Source organism: Brachionichthys hirsutus, chromosome 17, assembly GCF_040956055.1.
Source record: "Brachionichthys hirsutus isolate HB-005 chromosome 17, CSIRO-AGI_Bhir_v1, whole genome shotgun sequence".
Classification (NCBI taxonomy): domain Eukaryota; kingdom Metazoa; phylum Chordata; class Actinopteri; order Lophiiformes; family Brachionichthyidae; genus Brachionichthys; species Brachionichthys hirsutus.
Window position 1 is genome coordinate 5254409 of NC_090913.1, and position 21213 is coordinate 5275621.

The 21213-nt window shown below is 43.8% G+C and overlaps 3 protein-coding genes across 3 annotated transcripts; 1 reads left to right on the forward strand and 2 right to left on the reverse strand.

Annotated features, from left to right (window-relative positions):
• Positions 1–8: 8 nt before the first annotated feature.
• Positions 9–9606, reverse strand: uba6 (ubiquitin like modifier activating enzyme 6). The gene is made up of 31 exons (XM_068750557.1): positions 9566–9606; positions 9283–9377; positions 9153–9181; positions 8949–9043; positions 8732–8843; positions 8378–8458; positions 8106–8228; positions 7753–7876; positions 7393–7496; positions 7207–7269; positions 6952–7028; positions 6463–6529; positions 6206–6349; positions 5903–6049; positions 5734–5814; positions 5554–5631; positions 5007–5188; positions 4672–4777; positions 4507–4596; positions 4321–4401; positions 4094–4222; positions 3949–4000; positions 3791–3854; positions 3636–3705; positions 3463–3534; positions 3258–3381; positions 2909–3102; positions 2509–2636; positions 2200–2287; positions 1988–2082; positions 9–1829 (listed from the first exon to the last, which is right to left on the reverse strand). The coding sequence occupies exons 1-31, from the start codon at positions 9604–9606 to the stop codon at positions 1688–1690; spliced, it is 3078 nt and encodes a 1025-aa protein (XP_068606658.1). The 3' UTR covers positions 9–1687.
• Positions 9607–11326: 1720 nt separating this feature from the next.
• Positions 11327–14674, forward strand: grhprb (glyoxylate reductase/hydroxypyruvate reductase b). Its single transcript, XM_068751103.1, has 9 exons — positions 11327–11499; positions 12379–12509; positions 12582–12654; positions 12782–12898; positions 12988–13076; positions 13173–13277; positions 13371–13506; positions 14174–14304; positions 14405–14674. The coding sequence occupies exons 1-9, from the start codon at positions 11327–11329 to the stop codon at positions 14524–14526; spliced, it is 1077 nt and encodes a 358-aa protein (XP_068607204.1). The 3' UTR covers positions 14527–14674.
• Positions 14675–17129: 2455 nt separating this feature from the next.
• Positions 17130–20971, reverse strand: LOC137907000 (zinc finger and BTB domain-containing protein 5). The gene is made up of 3 exons (XM_068751307.1): positions 20762–20971; positions 19001–19843; positions 17130–18287 (listed from the first exon to the last, which is right to left on the reverse strand). Exons 1-3 carry the CDS (start codon positions 20969–20971, stop codon positions 17130–17132), a joined length of 2211 nt encoding a protein of 736 aa, XP_068607408.1.
• Positions 20972–21213: the final 242 nt, after the last annotated feature.

The following is a 21213-nucleotide window of genomic DNA, read 5'->3' on the forward strand; positions in this document are numbered from 1 at the left end:
TCAACATGTCCTGAAACTCATATTTTATTATCCCATTTCTTAGTTATCAAAACAGATCATCACTCTTTAAGCCTTTGTTTACACTTTAATCAAGAATTATTTTCAATCTGATAAACAGTTTCTGTGCTGAGAAAAGATTTATCACTTCAGCACGGGGAGGGGGAAAACAAACGTGGTCCCCGGGAAACATCCTGGCTGCTTTGAGAACAGACCGAATTTATCAGTTTGGGCACTTGCAGGTCGACTGTCAAGGTGGAACTCAATAACATTAAAAGAAAGTCAACTTTGAATGATTTGAATTCAAAGAAAATCACATTGAAATCATTGCCCAAGTAAGTTGAAGCCGACGACTTCCTGTTTATTACCTGGAACTGACTGGAACTGTGTCTTACACTTCTGTTCACTGTTGATTCACAATTAGCCAGCGTGCAGTGACTCAGAGAGAGTTCAGCACTGGCTCAGCTCAACATGAAACAGTAACAAGTACAAGTACATGTTATGGATACAAATCATAAACAGCCAAGGCCTTTTCAAAAAAGGTTCCGTGAGACCCTAGATTTGTCCGAGATCTGTTCCGCTGTGTGTGACCAGAACCGGGCCTTACACAATCTCACGAGAACCATTTTTAAGGCGATGCCATGACAAGGTGGTTTCATGCAGTTAAGCGCGACACGGATCTGCTGCCTTGCTCGATGCTCGTCAGTTAACCGAGGAGAAATCTGCTTTTGTGAAGTGACAAGAGGAGTAAGAAAGTTTCCTTTATTAATCCCACACAGGGAAATTAAATTATTTTTCCACTTGACATACAATTGTGTTTTTTTTTTAACCGGCCCCTCTCCGACCACCAGTCCACACGCCACGCTTTGTGTCCACGCTGGTCTTGAACTCGCCTCGAGCTGCTCTCGCACCAGCCCCCCCCCCCGGGTCCCAAGTCCAAGTCCTAGTCCTTATGGACCGAGCTACTGCCGACACAACCCAGCGGGTGTGCACTGGCCCGGGTTGAAGCACATCCAACCACAGCATATGTGTGTGTTGCTCAGAAGTGTTTAGCGAATACCTCTCCCCTGTGGCAGTCAGAGATCATAAAAGATGCCAGCATGAGGCCAATCAATCTCGTTGGTTTTCCTCATTGTTCACTGATCTCTGTACTTTCAGACTGCGACAACCGACATCTGATACAGTTCATGGTTGGCAATAATCATTTTATAGCCAACGAGAAGATTCTAAGGAGAAGTGACTCCTACAAATAGAGGAGAAAACAAAACGCACCACCGCCCAAACAGCCCCACCACTTCACCTTTAATGGCTGCAGCAGTTTGCAGGTTTCTGTAAACAGTTGATTTACTGCCATAAAAAGAAAAAGATCTGATTTAAGGCATCAACACAGATTATATCTGTGCATTTGAATACAAAAAAACAGAACACAGAAATATATGTACACAAGTACAGCCTCATGTGCCACTGGTAACATCTGGCACCATTTAAAAAAACAAAAAAACAAACAAAAAAAAACAAACCAGGACTAGCCTTTTCCTACACCATGAAGAAAAAGAACCTTCAGCTTGTCCTCGTCGGACAACATCCTCAAGGAACGCTCTTGGCCCTGGGCTGGGTTATCGGTGACCAATAATTTACAAAGAAAGCGTGTAAGGACACAAGAAGCTCGACGATAACGTCCAGGTCGGCGTCAGGGCGTCTCTCCGTGCTGGCTGAAGTAGTACCTGATCGGGGGACCAGCAAGGTCGTCGTCTCCGTCTGCCTCCGGAGCGAATGACACTGTGAGGTCAACATATCGTCTGTCCACTGACGGCTTTATCAATTTCTGCATCCTGAAAGAGGTCAGGTAAAAATGATCAATCATTTTTAGTCTGCTCCAAACAGCACAGGAGCAAATACTAGTTTTAGATAGTTCACCAAATAAAATACTATTGTAAAATATTCTTCAAAAGACGGCCTACAATAAAAGGAAGAATGAAGAAACACTTGCGTCAGCTTGAGTCTCTTTGAATGTCCCGGCATCACAGGCACATAGAGCATCTTTACACCATGGACGACCATTATGGGCTCAATTCCATACTTTTCCTGAAAACACATTAGGGGAAAAAATACCTGAAAAAGAATCTACAAGAACCCAACAAAAAATAATGAATCAGAAATGTGAATAAACCTACAAAAGAAATTCAGAGAAACGCTCCTCACCCTCACTGCGTTCATGAAGTCAGAAAGAGTGAAGTCTTCGTGGCCAAAGATAGTCCAGCAGTCCCAAATGGAGAAGTAGATGTTGTCCCTTGGAAAGAGTTCAAAAGGTCAGTTATTGTTCTAAAATGGACATATTACTAAAGACGCTGTATTCAAAGAGACAATTTGCTGCTATGAGCAATAAAAGCAAGGTGTGGGTCATAATCAAAGCCAAAATGCTATGGAAAGATATTGAACATATTTTAGAACCTTGGAATAAGACAGGCTTGTGAGATGAAAAAAAATATATATATGTACCAGCACCCCTACCTGATGAGCGTCTTCTTAAGCGGGGCGGGCTCAGTGAACACCGCTACAGGGATCGCCAAGTTGAAGAAGCAATTTTTGAAAGAATCAAATTCATAGGCTCCAACAACTTTGATCATTTCAAGGGCCACCTGGGTGTATAAAAATAACACGTGTTAGTATTGATACATCCTCTGCGGTCTATGTTATGGCCATAGCAGAAGCAGAAGGTTATCCAATGACATATGAGGGAATGCCACCACTAGCACTCTACATCCGTGGTACTGATCAGCCACCCGAACGCCTAAACATAGCATTGGCTGAAGAGTCTGAACAATCGGACAGTAATATTGGCAAACATTTAAACAGGCAGTAATTCTGAACACCCGATTCCACCCCAAAAAACACATTCACGTGTTCTCACCAGTCCAGCCACAGCAGCCGTCGCTGTGGCAATGGCTGGGATGATCTTGCCGGCGATGCGTTTGGTCTTGAGCCTATCAGCTGGCTCAATGGAATACATCCTGGCTCTGAGAGCAGAGGCCGACACGACGAAGTCCACGTGACCATTGCTGTCGTCGTCCTTTTCAAACTGCAGCGGGTTCAGCTGCAACCTCTCTAACATGGGAAAGCACAGAACTCCATTCGTCAGTGCAAGTAACTATGATGACATGTAAAATAATCCCACTGTCGTCATGGATACAGCGCGTAACCCGCATCCACTCGATGGTTCAAATGGAAAGCATGTCGACGTGTCATCTTCAAATACAGACCTGGTGTAACACTACCGGCAGCGATGGCCTGCTCCAGCTGGGTGATGGCCTCCCGCTCGTCATCGCCGCTTAGAGGCGACTTGACCAGATCCGGCTTCTTGGCCGTCTCATCGGTTTCTATACACTAGAAGGGACAGAGCAACAGAGTCAGGATTTGCTGACTCAGATTGAATTAAAAGATCAGATCAATAAAGAAGAAGCTTACTTTCTCCGATGGCCTGTAGTCGGGAATTTTTATTTCTGAGAGAATCCTGCTCACAACCTCCTCAGAGAGATCCTGACAAAAAAAGTCCAGATGTTCAGTGAGAAAAGTGTTTTTGTTTGACAGTATATGCACGTGTGTGTGTGTGTGTGTGTGTGTGTGTGTGTATGAGCTACCTGTTCTGTGTAAGGGATGCTATAGATTGTTGCAAAAAGGCGAGCAGTGCTGACAATGAAAGAGAAATGCCTGAAAGTGAAAAAGAGAAGATTTGGCAAATGGGGAAATTCAAAAAAAAGTAAAATGATAAAATGTAATTGACAAACAGACTCACAAAGAATCCTTCAAATCGAATCCAAAAGGTGCTGGAGGTCTTTTTGGGGACTGCCAAAACAAGCCTGCGCAAGAAGAAGAGTAATTCACAATAAAGCATACAATAAACTGCTCCATGCAAAACCACAAGAGAGCGAAATCCTAAAACAAAAAACCTACTTCCATCTTTCAACCTGGTGTCCAGAGGGAAAGAATGCAAGAGCTGAAGGGCCTGCACGAAGGAAAATGGACACGCAACGCAGATTATATTGAGGACTTTGCACCAGCTCGCAAATGAAAATGGAAGTTCAGGAAGACTCATTACCTTTCTCTTAAAATACTTTTCAAATTTCAGACGAGCAAGAATGATGCACTGCCCCCACTGGCCAGGCCGTCTGCTCAGCAGCTTAATGACCTCTAACGACCCTTCCAGACTTTCCCCAGCCTGTATCCTCTGCACAAAAACATTGTTACCAAGTGCTACATTCCTGAAATGCATCAACGCAACAGTGAACTATGGTAAATACATCAGAACTACACTTTATTCCTCACCTGTAGCACCACGTCGGGTGAGGTATGCGTCTGCCAGAAAGCATTGTACATGGAGGGCTTGTGGGAAAACATATTCTCAAACTAGACAAAGAAAGGCAAAGAAAAAGCTTAAGTTTTAGCTGGCAGAATGACTCCAACTTTCAAAAAAAAAAAAAAGATCCCTCCTCGAGTTACAGGCAAACTCACTTTGTCTCTCGCCCACTGAATGGTGTGTTCTATGACAGAAGGGAAGGACTTGAGCGTGCAGAAGGGGATCTCCTCTTCTGGGGGGTCCCTCTGATAAGCAAAGGACAGTCTATATTTGTATCTTTGATGGAGGCTCTGGTGTGTGACCGACTGACCGATACTCACATGGCTATTGTAGGACTCGGTCAAATTTGGCACGATAATTTCCGTGTGTCCCTTAGTTCCCATGGTGCCAGAGTCTAAGAGAGGCTTCTGATTGGATACACAGCGGCTGAAAAATAAATGCACGCAGAAAGTCATTCGAATTTATCGGCAAAATATGTAAATATTTCATTAAATACACATTTCCTACACACACATTTAATTCCTCAATATAGTCTCTAAACATTTATGAGGGGATTGTGATTTCAGCAACAATGAAATGAGGGCCATTGCTCAAATAAACAAAGAATTAATTGTTTCAGAAAAATTCAACACATCACTTCAATGCTTGCGCAGACCTGTCTACATATCGCCGCGCCTCCACGTTGTCCAGCGCAGTGACCACGAGGTCCAGGTGGGAGAAGAAGTCGTCACTGTAGACGCTCTCGGTACCTGGACACACCTTGTTGAGGTGTGCATCCACCTGCAGGTCCGGGTTGATATCCCAAGTCGCTTCTGCCGCCGTGGTACTCTTTGGTTTCTGACACACAAAAAGAAAATACACAAAAAGGTTTGTGAATGCCTGCGTGGCGCCGACGGCTCTTTAGATCCCATATCGGCCACTCTTTGAGCATTTGATTTATCCGCCCGTTTCCCTGTAGATCTCCCCAGGCGTTGCTGGAGCCCGGACCAGCTGACTATGGGCGAGAGGCGGGGTACGACCCAGACGCCTCGTCGGCGTACGGACAATTTGGAGTGATCAATCCACCTAAACTGCACGTTTTTGGAGGTGGGAGGAAACCCACAGACACGGGGAGGCGCCTTATAGAACAGAAGAAATGGGATTTCGCTAAATCGCTAAATTAGGAAAATGGAAGTTAAAGGGTAGAATGAAAATGTGTTCACCTGTATATGATGTGGTCTGAAGAGGAACTGGCGATTTAGGTTGGACTTTTCTATAAGGTCTGGATCTGTGACGCATACCTGAAATTTGACAGATTCCGAATGGGTTTTGAATGAATTCATATTTCCACAGCATTTAAATATGATCTAACGGAAGGAATAGGGAACAGGAATTATTCCCACTTCTCCTGAGTTCTTGGCCAATCCCACGCCAAGCAGAGCAAAGTTTTTCAGCATCTCACAGCCGATGGCACCACAGCCCACCTGAAAGTGAAGATCAAGTAAGGTCCAATTTGGATAAAAATGCTGAATAAATATGAAAGGGGCCTTCTATATAAGGAACAATCCTTACCATGAAGACCCTGAGCTTGTGTAACTCTCGACACATTGATTCACCGATGCACGCTCGCAGTCCATCGTACCGATCCCCTACAGGGGAAAACTCCTCGGGAGCGACAGACTGAAGTGGTGCGACGACTTCGATGGCATCGAGATAAAACTAAATGCGAGAAATGCAAAGAAGAGAAGGAGATGGAATTAAAAGCTGATTGGAACATTTTAAGAAACTGAACACAATTTATTAAAACCAACTAATTCACTGGAATCGTTTTTTCTCCTTCTGAAAACGTCTACAGTTGAATTTCTGTAAACCCACCCACTGCTGCAGGGGTGCAAACTTCCCTGTGAGGGCCTTAAGAGCTTCCTGGCTGGCGAGGCCTCCTACAGCTGCTGCTAATGGAGGAAGAAACCCTCTTGCTGTTTTTGACAGACAACGGACTAACTCGGGATTCACAGCAGCCTGAAGGAGACAGCGTTGAATAAAAGAGATAGAAAAACAGTCTGATGATCGAACGGATACCGTCAGACGTTAAATGTGCGTCCGGGAAAAACAAAAAAAGTACCGGTACTCACTTTGTTCTTGAGTGTTGCATTTACGGCTTCAGTTAGCTTCAGTAAAACCTCGGCATCCTGTAAACACCTGATGGCATCAAAGTAAAAATACTTACAATTGAGGTGCGCCACATTTCGACAAATTCACCAACTGAAAGATTCTATTGTTAATAAAATGCTGGACACAACGCAGACAAGAAAATGTTATTTTGACCCTAGTATGAGTGCCCCTCTAAACAGACCCCCCCCCCCCCACACACACACACGTGCATATATATATATGGTAGGCCCCACAGCATGCGGAGAGGGTGCAGGCGTCGTCATGAGCAAATGAGTATGAGCAAATAAGGCCGGCCCCTCCCCAGCCACCAGCCCACACTCCATATTTTATTTTTTTCTGGGCTGGAACTTGAACCAATGACCCTCCGATTCCCAACCCACTGAGCCACTGCCACGCCACTGAACACCGCATGTAGGGGAGGGAAATATTAAAATAAATAACTTGTTTACCCAATGTTGGGAAATCTAGCGTGCCGTTCCTGAAAGGTCTCCAAAGCCAACATAGCTGCATGGATTTGTAGCGGGGCCTGATGGACACGTAGAAACAAAACTGTTAAACTCAATCTGCCATGACGACACAATGTTGGACTGGATTTCTGGATTCTTCTTCAGGAAGGAGGAGGACAAATGAGCATCCTTAGGCTTCACAGAAGCTATCCTTTGAAATATTGCACGACTTGTGGCAGAAAGCTGCTTCAGACTCACCTCTGGTTTACTCAAGTCTGGAGTCAGGACCACAGGATCGTGCAACTGTGTCTCTATTGTCTCCTGAAACATGTATGCGGGTGAATGCAAAGACACACATGGGAAGAAAAGGCTCATTAAAGAAGTCTCTGATCGATTTTGTTCAGCCGTGATGTTTCAACTTGACATGACAACAAGTTAACTCACAAATCTGAATGTCTTTGGGGTTTTCACCAGCGCAAAGAAGCCTCCATGTACATATGGTTGTAGCTGGAATGTGTCTCCTATTGAAAAACTGTGAGGGGAGACAACTAATACCACACACACACACACACACACACACACACACGCACACGCACACTTTGATTTTCATTCATGAAGAAATAGTAGTCGATCTTTGCTAAGACAAAAAGTGACTAATGTGATTTGTGTTTAGTATCATTGACCACCAAAAAACCCCCAGAATAATTTACTATTTCTAATAATTTTCTAAGGTGTAGGATAGCGTGTGTGGCACGGCATCACATTTTAAGGGGACGTAACAATATACGACATAGAATGAAATACCTGCAACCTGCTGCACAGTTCCGTTGAGCTCCGTCATGCCGTTGACCTCTCGGAGCACAACGCTCTGGCCAGTCTGTAAGCCATGAGGCTGGTTGTCCATGCAGGTTACCACTCCAGGATTGCCCTGCAGGGTCAACAGGAGAGGGAATACTTTGGAGCAGCCTCGAGCTTAATGCTTCTATTTTTTTTTCATTGCTCCTTTTCTAAAGATGAATTATAGAATTTAATTTTTACCGCTGACTTGGTAAAGCTTAACAAAACTGATCACATTTCAAAATAAAATTGATTAATAATTGAAACTAATTCTCTCCAGTTGCAAAGTAACAGTAATCAGGCAACACTGTTCAAACTACCTGACTAATAGTTTGGATGAAAATCTCCTTGGGCTCCTCTCCTGTAGGATCAGACACCTCAAACTCATCTCCAAAATCACAAAAAACTCGAGCGCAGATTCCATATGCATCACAGCCGATGAACTGCCGAGATAATACATTAAAAAGGACTTTGGTTAGTGCAGAGGCACAAGTGTGGTTAATATATGACTGGTTATGAGAGCTCCATACACAAGATGTGGTTTAGATAATGTTATGTAATGTGTAGTAATTATTATAGACTGCTGACTTACTCTGATGGGGGGCTGTTGTGAATGACAGAACCGATTCACTCTCTTCTGTAGATTCAATCTGGCTTCAGTCAGAATTACACACTAAAGGACGGAGAAGACAGCAAACCAATTGGAGAAGACACTGAATGTCACCTGCAGTCGACAGCAGATTCTATGTAGCAATACAAGTTTTAATGGTTCTATCAGCTGCCATCTAAAAAAAAATTAAAATGAAGCCATTTTCAATGTTTCCAAGTATCCATAGCATTCCTGCTTCGCGAGTATTTCCCAGTTTCATTTTCTATTGCCTGACCGGGAGCAACTCAAAATGTCCTACAAGTTGGTCGCAATCCATTTCTGAAACGATGAGCGTACCTGGTACTTTCTGAGAAAGCTGAGATCGGTGTTGTCATCCAGAGATGAGGAAGAAATGTCAACATGGACATAAGGATTCAACTCTGAGACACGAGGGCATACTGCCTCCACCCTGTGGTAGAAGAATAAAGAATATTTCATACATACACGCGTGTGTGATTTATAACAGAAGTGTAAATGTATGATTTAAAAACGCGAGTAAAGTCAGGCATTTCACCTCCGCCTCTGACTCAAAACATCCTCTTTTCGAATAAAGAAGTTGGAGCCCAGGTCCCAGGTCTCACACTGCTTTGTGTCATGAAGGGTGATGATCTGTATCACAGGTCAGACCACAGAAAGATCAAACTGTCAAAACACTCCACAGTGAAACACGACATAATGCCAAAAGTAGCTAGATGATCATATCAGTTAGGCAGCGTACCTTCACACCAGCCAGAACAATATTCTTTGCTGTGAAAGCAGAAGTCAAGTTGCTTAGTTTCAAACCACAACTGCTGATGCAGATGCGAGCACCACGGCATGTTACAGTGCTAATGCGATATTTAGCCCACCTATCTCAATTCCCAGTCCCCCCATTCCACTGAGAAAGACTGAAGACCGGGCCATCTGGTGCATAGCACTATCTCCCAGCACGTAGCGCTGACGACTGTAAAGAAGGAAAGGGAGGAATCAAGCGTGAAGTGTGAAGAAAGGTGCAGGAAGGAAAGGTTACAAGCTATTGATTGGCTAGTATTGCCATACGTTGACTGCCATGTGGCGTCATCTGCAGCTTAATTTACTTTAGCAAGGACGGATACACGACAGCATAATGCTCGGCCAAAAATGCAAACTTGCCTGTAAAGAGAGTCGTCAATCTCCATGGAGTCAGCAGCCATGCTGGGGGGGACGAGGGCGGATTTTACCTGCCTGATCGATGACGTTTATAGCCGTCTTATGTACAGACAGTGAATGTTGTTATGATCAACAATCAATCAATGAAATTTTGTAAGCTAGCTAGCTGAATGGCTAACTTACTCTTAATGTCAGCAAAATCGAACTATCAGAAATGTCTATTACTCGCACGTCAAAGTTAAAGCGGTTGCCTTGAATCAATGAAAAGGCCTCCTCGGACAGCTGATGATATCAGCAACAATAATAATGCTGATTCATTCAAGAGCCTTCCGAAGACAGCTCAATGTTAGCAGCTACAGCTAGCTAGTGCCACTGCTGCCTGGTGCCGGTGGCGAGGACACTTAAGCTAATTAAAAGCGATGACGCTTACGTTAGCTTGCAAAAAATACCTGATAGTGTGCAGCTGCATTTGGTTGTGTAGTTCAGAAATTACCAAGGAAATCTGATCGTTAAATTTGTTACAAATTGAGAAAAACAATCACGCATAATATACCTGTCAATGTGAGCGACGGGCTACAAGGAAGGAATTACTGCCCTGTAATTGGTTAAAATCTTGAAGTGTTTCCGGGTTACCGAGTGATATGATCCGGGTCATTCAATAGTTTGTTTTTGTTTTTTTACTTTATTACTTTATTAATATAACACGCGTAAAGACAAACTCACAGTACAGATATCACCCATCGATATTACACAAAACATTCACATCTTCAGAGAATAAAGTCTAACAGTGAGGAATATAATATCACGAATAATTATCGGTGCAAAAGGAAGGAAAGAATGAGAAGGAAAATAAAAAATAAGCACAAACACAAGAATAAAAAATAAGCACAAACACAAGAATAAAAAAATAAATATATATACAGGTGAAAAAACAAATCTCTAACATAATCTGCAACATATCTCCCCTGCATTATTAGTATTCCTTATAGTTTCAACATAAAACGTACAATTTAATGGCGTTATTCAAATTTGACCAGTTTGGTCAATCAATCAGATTTCAGATCCTGCAAAAATAATTTATATGAAGTTGCCTAGGTAGGATATTATGCTTTAGCAGCTTGAATTCACTGCGTAACGTTAAGGGTTAGGGCTTCAACCAGAGTCTAGGCATGGGACAGTGTTAGAGTTTATTTATTTGTTCATTATGAGGAGAATTACAAATGGAGCTAGCACTGCGTCACAATAAAAGGCTATTTTCATTTGGGGCAATAACACTCTCAATTATTAGGACACCAGGATATCGATATATTATTGACTAACAGCAAAGCGCACTGATCAAGCGCCAACCAGATACTGACCGGCCGCCACTGTTTAAAGAAACAAAGGTCATCATCAGTCCAATGAAACTTTTAAAACATTTCACATTTCTTAGCAACGATATGAATATCACACGGTTAGTGCATTTGCAATATAAAAATCCATTTTGAAACCTTTCAAAATCCACCTTGTCGTGAAAACGGCCACATATTTGACTCGGCAGTTTTTGCGTGTACTAAACAACGCTGTAATTTCTCTGGGATAATAAATCACACATTGTTTTTAGACTTGCGGTATCCTCCCTCTGATCCTATTGGTTAAATTATCCTCCCTCGGATCCTATTGGTTACGTCCAGACAGTAAGAACCGCCCACTGACGGAGAACCCAAGTCGCGCTTTCAACCTGCGCGTTCTTCTTGCGCCAGAAGTTCTCCTTCTGTCGTTGGAATGTGGTGCGCTCGTCCGGCTTTGCGTGGAATCCGGCGGGTCGCGGTTCCCCCTGTAAACATGACCGAGCGTCTCACACGCAGCGTGGAGAGAGCCGCGTCGACGCTGCCACGGATATACGTCACCCGGCAGATTCCACCCGAGGGGCTGAAGACCATCCGCGAGTCTGGACAGTGAGTCACAGACCGTGTCCGAAAAGGTTAAAGGTTTTATAACCCTCCGACCAGCGTGCTTTTCTTTTGCCAGTGTACGAGACTAAAGTGTAATTGCAAATCCACGACAGTAGGTGGCAGTGCCGCGTTCATTGTCAGAGTGTGCGCAATGGTGAAGTTGGTCAAAAAAAAATGTGGAGTTTAAATAAGGATTTAATGTATTTTTTTTTTATATATATTTTTTTAATACATAAAAAAAACACTAGACTGTGTATGTGTATATGTGACATTACGTTTTAATGTATTTATGTATGTAGATAAAGTTATTCTTTGTTGTAAGTTGATCTATATTTCTTTCTTTTTTTTTCTTTGTTGATAAAGATACATTGTTATGCAGAGGAACACACTGAACAACTTTATTGACAAATTATATTATTTATAGTTTGGGGGGGGGGGGGGTGAAATTGTTTTTTTTTCTGGGGGGGCATAACAGAAAATAATTGAGAAGCACTGAGTTAGTGTCATCATGTTGTTGATTTGAGTGATATGAATTCGAAGAAGTCTGCCTGCTAAAGTTCATTGCTTACTTGAACGTGACTGTTGGCCATTAGATTAGGAGTGACTGTTGACCTAAGGCTACCCCCCCCCCCCCCTCCTGCAAAGGTTTTTGGTCCAATTCGACCCAAACCTTTCACAATTTCTATATATGTCATGTTAGGACTAATGTTTTCATACTAACATGAACCCCCCCCCCCCAAGCAGATTTCTATATCAACAGTTGTGTGTTTTTTAGCGAAGTATTATGAAGTAAAGCATTAACAGCCAATGCTTTTTCCTTATTTGGATGACTTAAAAAAAAGAACTTGGTTCATTATCTGTCATGGTTTTGATTTTTGTCAGGGTGCAGCTGGAGTTGTGGGACGCTGATGACGCCGTGCCCAGAAAGGAGCTCCTTGAGAAGGTCAAAGGTGTCGATGGTCTGCTGTGCGTGCTGACAGAGAAGATCGACGCCGAGCTGCTGGATGCTGCAGGTCCGATGGTTAGTCTTTGGACTCAGTTAAATAATGAATGCAATAAAAACATGTACGAATGTGCATCTGCAGGTCCAAACCTGAAGGTCCTCAGCACTATGTCAGTGGGCTTTGACCATCTCTCCTTGGAGGAGCTGAGAAAACGGTGATTCTCTTTATCCCATATCTCACACCAAGCACACTTTTTCTAGGTGTCTCAACTATAATGATATTTCACGTTTAGACACTGTTATAACCCCAGCGGTGACGTGTGATTGTTGCGTTCCCACTAGTGGGATCCGTGTGGGTTATACCCCTGATGTTCTGACGGATTCGGTGGCGGAGTTGACTGTGGCTCTCCTGCTAGCAGCTTCCAGGAGGATCATCGAGGCCACGCATGAAGCCAAAACGTAATGTCACATATACACATACACAGTCTAGTGGTTTTTTTTGTTTTATATGTATTAAAATAAATACTAATAATTGTGTGTCGCGTCAGTGGGGGCTGGGGCACATGGAGAACTCTCTGGCTGTGTGGATATGAACTGGCCAACAGCACTGTGGGGATCCTGGGTCTGGGGAGGATTGGTGAGCAAGACAAACCTTTTCACCCCAGTGCACAGCAGCTTCTCAAACTGCCACTGAAAGTCTGACGCTTTGCTCGTGGGATTTGTTTGTTCTGAGGCGTGGCTATCGCCGAGCGCCTGGCCCCGTTCAAAGTGAAGAAGTTCATCTACACCGATGTGGCCCCCAGGCCTGAGCTGGCTGCGCTCATCAATGCAGAGTACGGTAAGCACTGAACATACGCTGCCAGCCTCGTATACATGCTGCCTTGTATTTTGAGTTGATAATGCCAGTGGCACTGTCTCTGCGTGATTGTAGTCTCGCTCGACGAGCTGGCCCAGCGGTCTGATTTCCTCGCCGTGTGCTGCGCTTTAACGCCGGAAACGAAGGAGATCTGCAACAAGAACCTGTTCTCCAAGATGAAAAATACGGCCGTCTTTGTCAACACCAGCCGGTACCTTTTTGTCTGAAAGACACTTTTAACTACTTCACCACAGGTTGAATGCAACGCCATTTTACCAACCGAGAAAAACAGACCTCCGCCGAGCACCTCAGTCTCATTATATTGTGATTTACACCAAAAATAATGGGGCTACATTTATTTTATCTATATTTTTAGATTCTTAACCGTGAGAACAAACCTTTAGCAATTGGAATCACATTGATACCATTATTAGTTTAGAGGTTATTCACAATAAGAACACTTTCAGTAATGTTTTACCACTACTAATTCCTCAGTGTCTTGGTGAAGGCAGCAGAAACGGAACCTCCTTTGTGGAGGTAGTGAGAGAGAAGTTATTGCAAGTGTCCAAAAATCTTTTGTTTTGGTGTGAAAACGTACCCCGATTTCAGATGGATCTGTTCCCTCAGCTACCTACCCTCACAAATGGAGTTTTCAATGTTAACATTTTTCCTGACTTCGTTCTGGATCAGATCCAGAAGACATTTTTGCATGATAGTTCATATCAGACCCGTTTTTTGACTGTGATTTCTGGTGAGTGAATTTAACGCATATTTTACAAGATAAGCCTCCATTATGAGTAAATGGGGAAAATCCAAATCGCGACAGCATCCGCAATCCAGCGGTAAGACAGAGAATTATGTCCATTCTACTGTTTCAGAGGCGGCGTGGTGAACCAGGAAGACCTATACGAGGCTCTGTCCACCAGGCAGATTGCAGCAGCTGGGTTAGATGTCACTGTTCCAGAGCCCTTGCCTATAAGCCACCCACTCTTCACCCTCAAAAACTGCGGTGAGTCAGTCAGACGCATCGCTGTGTAAGACCTCGTATGCCAGAATTCCAGTAAAGAGTTATTGCCGTGCTCCATTTGTCTTTATTAACTACCCCACAGTGATTCTCCCACACGTTGCGAGTGCCACCTACAACACCCGTAACGCCATGGCGGTCCTAGCAGCAAACAACCTTCTCCTCGGTCTGCGGGGGGAGCCAATGATTAAAGAACTCAAAGTGTAAATAAGGTTCTACTCCGGGGACTGGACCAACACATTCTACTTCAGTATCCAATCATTTTTGGAGGACCAGAAACATAACAGGACTTGTGGGTGTTTCCCTGTTCTTGTACGTTCTTTGTGCCATTGCAGTTATTTCATTAAAGCATTAGAACTGATTGATTTGTTTTTTTCTTATATTGCATTAATTGCTTTATACATACTTTATAATCTTTGTAGTCTAGAGTAAAGAAGCAAACATTATGTTTTCTCACTGATTCATAATGGCTAGAGCAGAGAAAAATAAGTATAAGTTCTCCCACTTAGAAATTATGGAGGGTTCTGACATTTTCACCGTAGGTGCATTCCCACTGACACAGAATCCCCCAAAATTAAATCGATTCCAGAAATCACATTGCACGATACTTTAATAATTTTTGTATGTTAATGCTGCAAATAAGTATTTGAACACCCCGAAAGACCAGTTAGTCCGCCTTTAAACGGTCCACCTGCAGTCTGCTTATTAATCTAAAGTAGTTGCACCCGTTTGAGGTCGTTAGCTGCATAAAGACACCTGTACACCCCTCAATCAGTCAGACTACTATCTTGGGGAAGACCAAAGACCTGTCAAAAGGCACCAGAGACAAAAGCATTGTAGACCTCCACAAGGCTGGGAAGGGCTGCGGGGCAGATGCCAAGCAGCCTGGTGAACGAACCAACGACTGTTGGAGCAAATGAGAGAGGCTAATGATGACTGCCAATCTCCCTCGGACTGGGGCTCCACGCCGGAGCCGGGGGTGTCGATGATGCTAAGAAAGGCGAGGCATCATCCCAGAACACGGGAGGAGCTGGTCAGTGAGCTGAAGAGATGACCCGACAGTACACAATAAAGGAACATGTTATTTCTTTCATTTTGGTTCACTAAAGCAGAACTTTAGCACACCTTAGCAAAACTGACCAGCTCTGACTGTATATACGACCGGCAGGTCGGGCATCCAAAGATAGGTTCAAATAAACATCCTTCAGATGACATTTTCTACAAGCTCACTTTTTAATTTCTTCTTGCCACATTTTATCAAAATATTACACATTAATAGAGTAACATACACAAAGGAGACGCAACTCCTGAAATGAATGTTAATAAATTACATTGGACACTCGACAGTATTTTATAAATGTTATCAATGCCTGCAAAAAAGTTTCAACCTTTAGCTTCCAAGCTCACGGTAATGGTCGGGTAAAAGAAAGAAGGGCTTTACCAGTTTTGAAAATTGGACAATCAGAAAACAGAAACTTTTCCGTAGTGACCACTGTTACGAAAAACAAAGACTTGTTGTGTCGCAAATACATTTACACGTATACAGACACGTATAAAGCATTGAAATCATGTGTAACAAACTATACATACGAGCAAACTTATGCAAAATGTTTTTCATGATTTGTTTTTTCTCTCTAGAAGTAAAAAAAAGTTGTTAATCATAAAGTCTATTGTGTACGACTCCTACTCAACCTCATTAGCATTTTAATAAACACTTATTGTACAGCCAGTAACAGCAGCACTCAGGTCAACCTGTTTGATGTGGACTTGTGTTCGTTCCCAGTCAATAAGGTGGATGGAAGATCACAGTGCTGTGTACAAAGACAATGAACGTTTTGCATTCTTATGCAAAATAAGGTGCATTAAGAGGACTTTTCTTTCTTTCTGCTGATAAGACGCAAGACAACAAATGCATCTGCATTTTCCATGAATTCCATAAATTAGATCATTTATACCAAAATGTATGTGTTTTTTTTTGGGGGGGGGGGGACAAATTTGACACAAGGTTCCATTAAGACCTTATTTTTCAAAAATTAGAGTGTTCTGACGATTACTACATGGGGCGGGCTTTAAAGAGTTAAACTTTTCTTTTGGCTTACTATCTAAAAAGACAATACAACACTGTATTCAACTCTTGTCTCCCGGTTGAACTGAAGCTGAAGCGAATCACTCATCATTCTCGGCCTACCTTACAGGACCAACGCGTTTTACAGGCATCATATCTGAACCCGATTCGGCCACTCTATGGTCCATAGAATAGGTGTGCTGCACAGAACAAGGCACAGTATGCATGGCTATGATGATTCAACTGTCTGAACATGGATGCTTCTAAAATCTTTTTTAAAACTGCATGAAAAATCTACACATAATACTATTTTACAAAACATTTAAGTTTTTAATGTTGGAAGCTGTACAGCTGCCTCAAATCTGAAGACACTCAGATTTAGTGTTACAACTATGGAATCAAATGTATTTTCACAGGCGCACCACAAAATACACAAGTATTTTAAATGTAAAATGTCACTAAACAAAAGGGCAGCACATGGTTCTTTGTAGAAACACAATACAGCCAATAGCATAGCTGCTTTAAAAGCTAAATCTACACTAGCTGGCATGATATTTAGCCATCTACCTGAAGTCTGAATGTAGTGACACTGATGAAAAATTTGACACTGATATTTATATGAAATATACAGTGTACATCTATAATGAAACCACAGCAATGTGGCCATTTTACATTTGTCCCAGTCACCGATTCAGAGTATATTCATCCCGTCGTCCCCATCGCCGGTGAGACGGTAGCCTCGGCCCTACAGCAAGGCGTTGGGCATGTTACTGTTCTGCCAACGCAGGCAGGTGGTCTTGGAATGCTTGTAAAGGTGAGACGACTGGCTGAAGCGCTTCCCGCACTTGAGACACGCGTAGGGTTTCTCCCCCGTGTGGACTCGGATGTGTTTCTTGCAGTCAGTCAGGGTGAGGAAGGTTTTGCAGCAGATTTTACAGGCGTACTTGCGAGCTCCCTCGACCACCAAGACGTTATGCTCCGACAAAGCCTTCTTACATTTGGACAGAACATCAGCCGATGCTCTGGTCAGCTGAGGGGGGAGGGAGGGGGGCCGGCTGCTGTTCACTTCATATCCACCAACCTTGTTTAAGAGCAGAGGACTAGCCAGGCTCGAGGAGGACGAGGTGGCATCCTGGAGAACACCGCTAACGCCCTCTCTTCCCATTCCAGCGCCCATTTTAGGAGCGATGTGCCTGTAACCCGGATATCCCAGAACAGTAGCCGTCGCTTCTCCCGCTCCTCTTGAGGATCGCCCAAGGGAGTGAAGCCCCAGACTGGATCTCTGAAAGTCAAAACTAAAGGGATAAACACCTTCGCAGCCTCTGCTGCCACTTCCTGTTCCCCTGGAGTTCCCCAAGCCGTCGTGCAAGGGGCGGAGGAATAAAGATTCGGCTTGTAGGCCGTCTCCAAAATCATTGCGGCTCTCGCTACCAGGAGCACCCGGCTGCAGAAGAGAGGAAGAGGCGGAGCCAGATGGCCCAGTCACTTCCTGTCTCATCAGGAAATGGTGTGCTCCCGTCTCGCCGGTCGTCGTGTTCGGGAGGTCATCCTCTCCAGAAACAAACCCCGCCCCACTGCTTCGAAAATCTTTGGAGCCAAGAAAACTAGAAATACTAAAACCGTGTTTGCCACCGAGTCCGTTGCAACCAAAAGCACCTCTAGCGCTGCCGCTTCCTCTCATGCTGCTCTTGAGCAGGAGCTGAGACTCAGAGCTGGGCTGGGATTCAGAGATGAAGCTGCGGTCGCTGCTCTCTGGGCTCAGCTCGGCCTTCTCCTCCTCCTCCTCCTCTTCCTCCTCACGGCCTCCAGGCTCGGCTGGGTCGCTGCCTTCAGCCTGAGACGTCCTGTCACTGATTTCGTCAGTCGGCTCTGGAGAACTTAGAGGTTCTCGTTTAATGACCACCTATGTAAAGAAAAAGACAATCTTTAAGTCAAGGCAAAGGACGTAACTAACACGCCACTGAGCCTCACACACGAGGCCTGCCTGTGCAAACAGATAGAATATACGAGCTATTTTTTAAGGGGGGGGGGGGGGGGGAGAATCACCCATTCCTAAATATTTAGGAGATTATATACGCAATAACAATAAATTAATCCCTGATTTCACTGCTTAGAAAATGATTACAGGGTTTAGATTTTAAAGTCTATTCTTCGCTGCACCCAGGGATGTTCTGTCAGTCGTGTAGCTCATTCAAAAAATCTAAAAGAGAGGTAAGATGAACCCTCATTAAGATTGTCATTTAAAAAAAATAATAATCCCGAACAAACAAAACTGTTGTAATACTCTAATCTCAATAAGATTAAAGTGCTTCCTCATGTGGGGCAAGCTGGGGTCGGTCTTTCCCCGCAGCGCTTTCCTTCTCCAGCTGTACGGTGCCTTGAGATGACTTTCTGTCATGATCTAGCGCTATATAAATAAAAATTAATGTAATTCTCAATAAACATGAGCAAAATGCTTGTACTATGACTGTAGATTATTATGGAAGTCTTTCTCCGGGGTCACACACACATCACATGCATCGTATTTTCTATTGCCCAATTAAATCGCCGGCAGGTCCCCTTGCATGCTTTTTGAAAACATTGCTGCATTTGTCAATAACAACAAATCACCTTTACCTTTTGTTCTTCTGCTTCCTCCACTGTCCCAGATTTGATATTCACCCCTGGTCTGCTTTCCTGATGGTCCACGTTTTCGATGTCTTCCTCCTTGCTAACCCCTCTCTGTATTCTCCCCAGGTTTCCCCCATCACAATGTCCACTGTCCGACTGGCTGGGCATCTGAGGATCCTCTAGGGTCACCCCCACCTGGCCAGCGATCGTAGCGTCCACTTTGGACCCGTCTCCCATCTTGTGGGAGTCCGCGGAGAGGAGAGCTCCTTCCTCTCGTCCCGCACTCAACCCTCCCTCTCCGCTCATCGCCTGGTTTGGGCCGGAGGGACGCTGCCTCTGCCTGGCTCTTTCCTCGGATAGACCCAGGGCCACGGAGAGCTTCCGTTTGTGGAAGCGTCGCATTGGGAAGGAAGCCCTCTGTTCAACCGCTCCTATGCCGACCACATTTGCGACTTCGTCCTCTTCCATCCCACCCAAAGCAGAGCTCACCAAGCTCAACCCCAGCTGCTGCAGGAGAAAGGAGCGCTGCAACTTTGTCGTGCTGGTGTTTGCCGTTAGGTCCACATTAGCTGTAGGGTTCAGAGCCAAATCTGCTACTTGTTGTTGCTGCTGCTGCTGCGGTCTGTGTCTCTGCTGCTCCTGCTGAGGGAGGTGATGGGTGCTCCTGTCTGATGAGGGAGACATGGGAAGCGTGCGCGTGGTCAGGTAGTGTTTGCAGGCCTTGACAACATTGTTGAGATGCAGATGTGACGCTGCGAGGAGGATATCCATAACGTTGCTCTCTCCCAGCATCAGCGTGGACGTGTACATCATGTCCACGAGAGCAGCGAAAGCTTCAGCGGTCACTACCTACAGGCACAAAAGATGTCAAGTGATCTTACAATACGAAATAGTTAAATACAGTTTTAAAATGTCATGTGTAATGTTGACAAGGGGTGGTACAAACATAGCAGGTTCAGTTCAGTATACACTTTGGTACAGCTGGCTAAGGCTTCTCTGTAGATGGTACCACCAGTTAGCGTGTTAGCTGTAAAGTTAATGATCTTATTATGGATCTAGAGCCGGCAGGGGACTGACACTTCAGAAAGACACTAGCTTATTGCATTACACATATGTATTTATTTTTAGATAATTTAGGACAACGGTTGCATTTTCAAACGATTAAGCAAAATAGGTAAAAGAATATTTGTCTCCCCAATGTTTTAAGTTTTTTTTATCGATAGTACGTTTCCCAGTTCTAACTATGAGGGCTTCACCGACACAATATCGCATGGAATGTCCTGCACAGGAAAAATCAATGGTCACCCCATTCAAACAGCCAAGCTATTTCAGTGACCTTGACCTTCTTCATATAATGAGAAAAAGTCATTCCTGTCTTTGACAGTTGATGTGATGATCACTTGAACTTGACGTGACAATTATAATTATAATTTCTTTTGTACTGCAGCTATAATAAGGCAGCACCATTGTCTAAAAAACAACCTCCGTAAAATTACCTGACACAAAAGCTGAGACTAACTAAGCTAACTTCAAAAGACACAACTATATTTCTTTGTGTTCCGTTATAAAGGTTAGTCCGTCCAACTCTCTAGTGTTTTAGTACCATGTTTTACTTTTCATCTTTAAGAAATGTCTGCAATATTTACTGAAATATCACTTTCACTGTTATGGCGAGTTGAAAATCACAAAGCTTATCTTCCTCCTCCTCATCAAACAAATTCTGAACCCAATAAACCATTTAACATCACCAAGCATCAAAATCCTCACCTCGTTGTCCAGCCGGATCATGTTCATGCTGGCATCTCCCACGGCAACCGTAAAGAGCGCTCTGAAATGAGTGCTGCAGGCTGCAAGCACTGAGCGGTGGGCCTTGAAGTGTCTGCTGCCCACCACAATAACACAGTCCCACAGCTGGCCTTGGACACGCTGATAGTTGAGCTGCTGGAAGATCTGCTCAAAGTGTCCAGGGAAATCCATAGCCCTAGAGGTCAGTGCGGGTCAAGGTCAAAAGGTTGAAGGTTGTTAAACAAGGGGAGGAAAAACTCTAGTGGAACAGATTTGACAATGTTAGTATTGAGAATCACATTTTACTCCAATCATTTGTGAAGAATAAATCTAAAACACTATTATATTCTAAAATGTTGGGGTTTTGGGGTCATGCATTCTGTCAATGAAGTTTGTCCGGGAGAAGATCGTTTTTACGTGATTGTACTATCTAA